Consider the following 8,993-nt stretch of genomic DNA (forward strand, 5'->3'; position numbering starts at 1 on the left):
TATTTATTGGCATTTCCAATTTGTTGCAAAATACAGCATTTTGACGATAATAAAAAAAGACCATGTAAGTAGTAGCAATGGGCCACTTTCGGCATTAATCCACCCATACCAGTCTTATCATATGTAACAGTCAATTCACATTATTCGAGTACTTTTAATAAGCACTAGAATCAGGAACATAAGTCTATCCCCTGAAAGGTTACTCCCCGTTTGTTTCCCTTGTGCTGCTTGCGGTAGTTATGTGGCGAGGGTTCTATAAGTAGTTTAGTGCATCTGTCTGTTTTTTAGGGTTTATTTTGTGGGAGGGAGTGAAGTTTCTCAACTCTGATGGTTAAGTGGATTTGGCGCACAAGACAGAACATGGAGTCATCATTGCTCCTTATAAGTAGGACATTTTGTGTAGACACATGTAATTGATGAGTTGCATACTTTGTTCTATGCTACAACACAGTTCCAGCTAAACAAGCAGCTTTCTTGAAAGGAAGTTTATTTATGTTTGCTGCATCTGGGGCACCTCCGAGATGAGGATGAAATGCCATTAAAGTTAACTATTGGAATAGTTGAAAGGTAAGCGGTGTAAAAAAAAGGAGAACACTGCCACCTGTGTTCATAGAGAAGAAGACACTGCCCAGCTAAGCGGTAGCTCCAAAGGATCCAGTAAGACTGGGCTAGACCAAGGATCCCAAGGGCTGGCAACAGGAAGAGCTCTTTAGAGACCTGGCTGAATCTGTTAGATGTGTGAAGTCCATGTGCATAATGTCATTTTGGTCTGGCTCATCCAAGTGCTGGTGTTTAGAAACTCCATGCAGTGATAGACCATCCACTTCCTCTAGTACCCACTTGCATTGATACGCCGGTCCATGGTGAGTGTTGGTTGGTCACGTTCTGATTTTCAGGTTTAGCCGCTCTTTGCAAATTATCCCCACTGACACCCATCTTGCTTTTTTCTCGTGAAGGCAAGTGATTGATTGAATTTACAGCCAGAGCTCCTCTCAACTTGCCTGAGTGGAGCTCCCGCACATAGAGATGAAGCTGTGGGGAGTACTTTAGCTGAACTTCAGTGCCTGAACTCTAATGGCCTGTATGAAGTCCTTCAAATGTTCACAGCATGCACTGTATATAGTCGCTAAATCCTTGATTTCTGGACATTGTTGTTGCTTAATTGCCCATTTCTAATTGCATCTTTGTGCTTGTGTGTACTTTGCAGGTTTTGATTTGTTCTGATAATCAAGAAGCAAAGAATGCAGTTTCGATAATTGCTCGCAGCATGGGATTCATCCCAGTGGACATGGGCTCTCTGTGTGCAGCACGCGAGATCGAGAACGTTCCATTGCGGCTCCTCCCTCTATGGAAAATACCCATCCTGCTCGCTTTGTGTTTGTTTGTAGGCTTCTATTTCTACAACTTTACAAGAAGTGTCTTGCATCCTTACCTGAAGGAGAACAAAAACAAATTTTATAAGATTCCAATAGAGTTGGTCAACGTCACGCTGCCGTGCGTGGCCTACGTCATGCTCTCACTAGTTTACTTGCCCGGAGTCCTTGCAGCGTTTCTTCAATTACACCATGGCACCAAATACAGGCGCTTTCCTGACTGGCTCGATCAGTGGCTTATTCACAGGAAGCAGATGGGTCTTGTGAGCTTCTACTGTGCAGCCTTGCACGCTGTGTACAGCCTCTGTTTGCCAATGCGCCGCTCCAGTCGCTACCAGATGCTGAATGATGCTTTCAAACAGGTACATTCTTTGGAAATTACACTTCAAGTTCTTACTATAATTTGTGGGTTTTTTAGAGCCCGGTTTACTGCTCTACTAGAGACTCTGACAGGTTCTATGTACACACTAATGTAGATCTGAATTATTTACATGTCAAATAGTCGTTCTACAGGTTCATTTTTCTTTTCTTTTAATCCTGTTACTTTTAACTGTACACTATAAATTCTGAGGTAGTAGTGCTGCTGGAATGCGAAGGCAAGCCAGGACTGGGTGAGCTGCTCACACCTGATATTGGTAACACAACATGTTTGTGTTAAGTGGACGTTCACCGATGGCGGTCTTCCCGGCACTGAAAGCAGAAGCTTATTGTTATCGAAGTCAATGGTACTCATTTTATCAACCTCAGAACAATGAATAGTGATTTGATCCTGTGACCATGAGGCCAATCAAACACAGAGCCCTGAGGAAGTCCATTAGTCTACCGACCCACCAAACCTAATTTAGGACGCTGCAACTAAATAGCTTCATTAACCCACATTCACCACTTCACCATTAAAACCATGCATTTAAAAGACATTAGTGATCGTTAGTGTAGCACCATAGATCCCATGTCGCGTCCTATAGTGTGTATGCACCTTACAAACGGACGTGAGGTTTAAGCCGCAAAACAGCAGCTCGTGTTAAAAGCATTGCTTGAAGTGCAGTGCATTGCTGTCTTTGTTTACCAACGTGCCAAGTGTTGGATCAACACAATGACGCCTTATTCAGTAACTGGTTTAAGATTGCATTTATCCATGGCGTCCAGTGGTATCCATGCCGGCAGTTTGTGAGCTGAAACATGAGCCAGACCATTGCGGAGTCTTAAAAGGAGCTACTTCCTTTTGATCCTGCTGCATTTCTTGAATAGATGTACAGATGTACGCATGTTTATTAGCACAGGTGCTTGATCGAGTACCAAGTACTAAGGTGGATGATAATCATTATTAGGGCTGTCTTCAAGTCCTAGTCTTTAATATATAAGTAGTGGGCTTTGGCTCCTCCCAGAAGAGTAATTCTCTCACCTCATTCTATTGGCTGTTTGGTGCATCATTCCACCTCCTATGAAGTGCTTGGAATGTAATGCAGGAGCAACTGTTTTACATCTCAATTATACACCGAACGCTAACGCACTAAATTCTTCCTCACAGATGGATTGCTTTGCAAAAGCAATCCTTTTTGTTTTGTTTCCACCTGAGCAATGTTTTTAATGTTTTTGGTAGGACTCAAAATACAAGCTAGACCTAGATGCTTTACTAATGCTTGTTTACTCTGCTTCACCACCATGATACGCGAAAACCACTGGCAGAGTTAATAGCGTGGTGTTTATGTTTAGAGGTAATATATATTGTACGTCGAGCAGGAATTTGCGTTCCAGTAGCTGCTGGCAGTGAAACATCGGATCGTGCAACACTTCTTTACCTAGGGGAGATGGGCAGAGTAAAATCCATCCTTGTAGTACCACCCCCAGATGAGGTACTGTGAGTGGCACTGGTCAGCCATGCGGCATCATACTCCCAAGAGAGGGACTTGCTGCAGGGGCAGGTGCCATGATACAGCTCATTGAGCAACTTTCCAAACAATGTGTACCCCCTAGAAACGATGGCCAGTCCTAGGACACCCCCAAACACATAGTGCCTGTTTCTCCAGTAGAGGAGTAGGTGTTTGATGCTTGTGTGTGTGCGCACAGGTGGATAGGGATGAACACGTAAGTGTCAACGAGTAGATGCTTACATTTGGATTGATTGATGGATATGCCTAGATGGACGTTTGAGTGGATTAAGTGAAAGCATAGAGGAATAGGTGTGCATATGAATGCACATGTGTAGGGTGGATGAATCGATGCACAGGTGTAAATATAAGTTTGGATTGATTGATGGATGAATGAGTGGGTTTGGCTAGATGTATGAACAAGTGTAGGTTGATGGATGCATAGGTATTACATGTCAGAGCATGGATGGATTTTTTTGTGGGTGTGTCTCTAGCCTCATGGTTGTGTGTTGGTGGACATGGAAGGCAGTATGCATGTGTAAATATTGGTATGTAGGTGGCTCAGTGTGGGTCCCCTTTGAGTGATTACCTCTAGAAAGTAAACATTAAATCCATAGGTTTCTGATACGGTTACATGTGGGTAACATATCAGGCCAGTCACCTTGTCCATTCAGCCCTAACCTCTCTGAAATCTTTCCTTTTTCTACCTTAATTTTTCTCATTGACAAGTGATGGCTCTCAATAGCACTTTTCCTTTATTTATGTAAAACATACTGATTTTATTAAAATGTTAAGTGATTATTTGGAAAGCCAGTTTCAATTGAGGCAACATCAGTGATTGTCCATTCTTACTTTCTTGTCCTTTGTTTACTTGTCTTAATAGGTTGCAGAAAATAAAAACAATGCTTGGATAGAGGAGGAAGTGTGGCGAATGGAAATTTATGTATCATTTGGAATAATGGCCCTTGGAGTGATGTCCCTACTTGCTGTTTCCTCATTACCTTCCGTTGGGAATGCCCTAAACTGGAGAGAGTTTAGTTTCATTCAGGTACAGCATGCATGGTGATTCCCATGCGGAATAGTTTATTGTTAACACTGCTCCATTTTCTCCTACAACAAAATAGATCCGGAGGAGTGCCTTTGATGATCCCGAGTTCTTTCAATGTTTGCAGTCTTGGATTTGCTTTTTGGGACGAGTTGGCGCAAACAGGATCAGTTTGTGTCCACCAATAAGTCAATATTGTCTTACGTAGTGTGTACCATCCGACAAAATATTTAAAGGTCATTGATTGTAGAGATCCTCACACAGTTTGGAGCAGTGTCGAGTAGTTTTAAGCTGGTTGCCAATTCCATGAGCAGAGCCTCCATGGTACCAAAAGTGATTCTCCAATAGGGGTCACTTGGATGTCCTGGAATCCAGTTACTGTCACATTTTGCCTCTCCAATGATGTTTGTGGGGAAAGTGAGAAATTGCTTGAGGCCTATAGAATTCCCATGTAAGAACATACTCCCAGATGAGATATCTGGGGTTATAGCAGACATCAGTTAAAGCGGGGCTCTCCAATTTGTTTCCGGTGGATCATAAAATTACATGCAGTCAGAGTCTTGGTAAAATCTACTCTATTATGCCAAGGATTGTACCTTGCTTTCATGTCGATCATATCTGGCATTTGATGCAAGGAGCGCAGAACCTTGACCTGTCTAATCACCCAATAGGGATTTGTTCTTGATTTGTTTTTGGCATCTTTACTGTTTTTCTGTCGCAAAAGGATCAATTGAAAATCAGTCAACTGAACTTTAAAACATATGACTAATTTACATTCCGACAAACTTGCGCATTATATTCTGGGGTCATAGATTTCTGCACAATTGGGTGTGCTGGAATTCACCAAAACAAGATGTAAAATTCAGGGGGCAGGGGATTTGCAATTCTTGGTCCAAACACAAAGGTTACAGATCTACTGTCATTGGCGATTCACTCCAAACTCTGATTCAGAAACCCATTGGAGACCTTTCTGTTTAAAGAATGTTCTCTTATATTTTCAGTTTCGCTCTGAACTGCTGCTGATGGTGGTTCTGTTTTTTTCTACTTCTTTGGAGCTAAGAGTTGATTCGGGGTTTTGCACATTGCCATCATATATTCTTGTCAAATCACACATTTTCCCCTTTGGAGTCACAATACACCACACCGATTCTACCAACTATTCATTCTTACATTCAGAGTCAAAATGTAATTTGCCATATACTCATAACCCATATCCTAAGTAAGGCAAGTGCCAACAAATTGATAAACCAACTTTTATAATAGTTGTAAAGATTTATTATTTAAATCTCAAACAATTTTTAATCCTTTCTGGCACTTACCTTACTTAGGATTGGGGTTATGAGTATATGGCCAATGACATTTTGACTCTGAATGTATGAATGAACAGTTAGTAGAATCGGTGTGGTGTATTGTGACCCCAAAGCGAAAAATTGTGACTTTTCCAGGCTTACACGAAGCTCTGTCCCTTTGGGTTGTGGGGCCCTCTCTTTTTATTTAGACAGGACATATTTTAGCCAGCACTTAGTCTTATGGACAGAGATTTAAGACCTTTCCTACTGGCAACACCACCACCTTTTCCTAATAAAAAGGTAGAACAAGCACACTGGTAAACAGCGCTGGTAGCTGGTTCATGAATTTAACATGAGAAAAATATTTTTTGCATAAAGTCTCAAAATTCCTAGCATTTTGCACATTGCAAAGCTATCCCCAAAAATTTCACATACAAATAACAAAAATCTCCATCTTTAATGTTATCTGGAATCAAACAAGTATACGGTCCCTGTTCTCATTGGTGTTCTGTCATATGTGCTCAACTCACACAGTAAACCATCACAGTCAAAAAGTGATGGTGCAAGACCACTTCACCTTGACAAGCACATACTTCTTGTCCAGGTCACAAGCAGACTGTTCACTTGATAACTCGCAGGGCATTCTACAGGGTCATTACTTTTGGCACAGGAAAGCCCTAATGTTTGAAGAAATGCCCAATGTAGTGTTTTGCATTACTACCTCCCAAGGCTGTTCTATTTCAAAGCATAACATGAGTTTGCTCTGTGCATGTGGTAAAGGGCAAACTATTCGACCCAGCATTCCACCAGGTAGCACTCGGACTACAGCCCTATGAAATGGCTCTAAGGGAAGCTCATGGACTGTGCTGATGACATAGCCAATGAGGTGAACCATTATTATGCCCTTAAATTATGTTCTAAAATGTATCGACTAGGTGCAAACTGGGACATTTTCATTGTGGTGGTGCGAGGGAGGATTCAGTCCAATATTAAAAGGAAAGTAGCATGGTATTGAAGTGTTACGTGGACTGTTTTTGACTACATAGTGATTGCATTTTGTAACTAAATGTTTTTTTAAAAGTGCAGAATTTGATGAATTGCATGTCAGAAGGGCCTAATTAATATCGGAATTCAGTATTGCTTTGAAACCATTTTAAAATCGGATAGATCCCTTGAAGGTGGGAGCTATTTTAAAGTACAACAGATTTGAACAAATAAAATGCCCCATTCATATAGATTTTCCTCAAACAATGGGTCAAAACAAAAATGTAAATGATGTAGTTTAACTGTGTGGCAACGATGTTAAGGATCAAATGACAATTCCAAAGTATAAAACAAATATAAGCCATAAAATGTAAAAGTTTAAAATTGAACTAAAATCCTTTTTGTGTTTTGTGCAGTCGACGCTTGGATTTGTGGCTCTGGTTATTGCCACTCTTCACACTCTTACCTTTGGATGGAAGCGAGCATTCGATGGCAACCAGTACAAGTTCTACCTTCCGCCTACGTTCACCCTCACACTCCTGGTTCCATGTGTAATTATACTAGCCAGGATAGTGCTGTTCATGCCGTGCATAAACAGAAAATTAGTACGCATACGTAGGGGTTGGGAAAAAGGACGATATGTTACGTTTGCGTCACCTAATCCAGCACTGCAGTTAAATGAGTATTTGAGTAGAGAGAGCACCAGCAATGTGTAACCATCCCATTCCTCGCAGAGTGAAATTGTGGAATGTTAAAAGGAGTCAACAGTGTGGATTTTTCAAGTTGTCTGTTTTGCAATGTACACAGGGTTGTACAAAAGAAAACTAGTTCACAGGGCACAGTATGTAAACCATGGTTTCAATTTTCTTGTAAAGATCCAAAGTCATTTTCTGGCATTTGGGTGATCGCAACTTTTTAAAGAGGCTGAGCAATCTGTGTGCTACTCCACCCACTTGGTGCCTGTAGTACAAACTTTCTTCGACTGATCTTTTGAAGATGTATTGGATCTAAAACCCTCTGCCTTGCAGCACACCTGCTGCCCTGGACAAAGATGCCTGGTACTATAGGATAATAATCTTAGATGGAAAGCACGCTAGTGTTAGAATGACATTTATGTTACAGAAAATGGTGTCCACCGCCTTAGTCACTGCACTGTAATCTGTATTATAGTACACCATTCAATATATTGTGTTAACTTTTAGTGGTTAGTGACATTTGAATGATGATCAGAAGCATTCTGGATTCTTCCATTTTTTTTTAATTTTTTTTTGTAATGCTCCTGTACATCAGTTACATGTATTTTGTGCTGACTTCAGGATAGTCTTGTTTCTACCTTAAATCCATACTGCTTCCATTAATCTATGCATTTTATCCAAGGGTTATTTGGAAAGCTGAATGTCAAAAATTCTAGGTTATGGGTTTAGTGTTTGTTCTCTGAATAAGCCTTAACATTGTTGTACAAGCTTTCAGAGATCTGACATTTTTGTCTTGTCTCCCCTATAACGCAAGTAAAATGTACCAAAGTTGTAACAGTATTGTTTAATAATACAGAAATATTTTTATTTGTAAATGCAGAACTGTATTGTGTTAAAATAACAAAAGTGCCTTCGTGTTTGTGAAAAACGTATAAAATATATCTGGAACATGTATTAAAAGAAAAACCCATTTGCCTTGGAAGCCAGTAATAAACCAAAGCTTTCTTCCCAGTTGACATGAATTTTGTTAGTAATGATACAAAAGTATCCCTGTAAGAAGATTTCAAGTACGGTGTCTGTGGGTTGTGAGGTGGCGATCAAGACCTTGGTAAAACAAAATGCCTAAAAATTATCTCCAGTTTATGTGCATTGTTTGTGTTTTGTATAAATATATATGAATATAAATAATGGATTGTATTACATGATTTACCTAAAGAAAAGTTATTGTTCTATAGCAGCCTTCAAATCGGGTTATGCACTTATTAAGTATATTATACATGTTATCCTTGACATCCCATTTTGTATTTTTATGATAAATAAAATGATGCAAAGTTACCTTAATTTCGTATTTTTATTATTTTATTAATACAATATTACTATTTTTTTTGTAAACCTTTAAAGGAGATTAATGATGGTGGAAAAATAATTAGACCAAATTAAATAAAACATTTCTGTTGGGGAAAAGAAACATTTAGGACATTGGCATATGCTTAATAAAATCAGGTAACGTGAAAACCTTAACATTAGTTTCTAGTTCCTCCGAGATGCCCCATGACTTTAAATTTAAAAATTTTGGTTTCAGCATTTAAAGCAGGAAAGATATTATTGACAATTCTTTGATTAAAGAATTAGACCACAAAAGTATAGCTTCTCATTTTAGATTGGAACAGGTTCATCCTTTAACCTACATGCTCCGCTACAAAAATGAAGACCCCATTTACTTCAATCTTGAACCACAA

At 39.7% G+C, this 8,993-nt stretch overlaps 1 protein-coding gene across 5 annotated transcripts in view; it reads left to right on the forward strand.

Moving 5' to 3' along the window:
• The window catches only part of STEAP3 (STEAP3 metalloreductase), a 72,244-nt gene extending 63,649 nt beyond the window's left edge, over positions 1-8,595 (forward strand). For all 5 annotated transcript variants that reach the window (XM_085647471.1, XM_085647472.1, XM_085647473.1 and 2 more), the window contains 3 exons: positions 1,208-1,735; positions 4,125-4,289; positions 6,976-8,595. In XM_085647471.1, the coding sequence (XP_085503597.1) occupies positions 1,208-1,735; positions 4,125-4,289; positions 6,976-7,275 (993 nt within the window). In that variant the 3' untranslated portion in view covers positions 7,276-8,595. The remainder of the gene's footprint in view (positions 1-1,207; positions 1,736-4,124; positions 4,290-6,975) is intronic.
• Positions 8,596-8,993: the final 398 nt, after the last annotated feature.

Source organism: Triturus cristatus, chromosome 3_2 (genome assembly GCF_964204655.1).
Source record: "Triturus cristatus chromosome 3_2, aTriCri1.1, whole genome shotgun sequence".
Classification (NCBI taxonomy): Eukaryota; Metazoa; Chordata; class Amphibia; order Caudata; family Salamandridae; genus Triturus; species Triturus cristatus.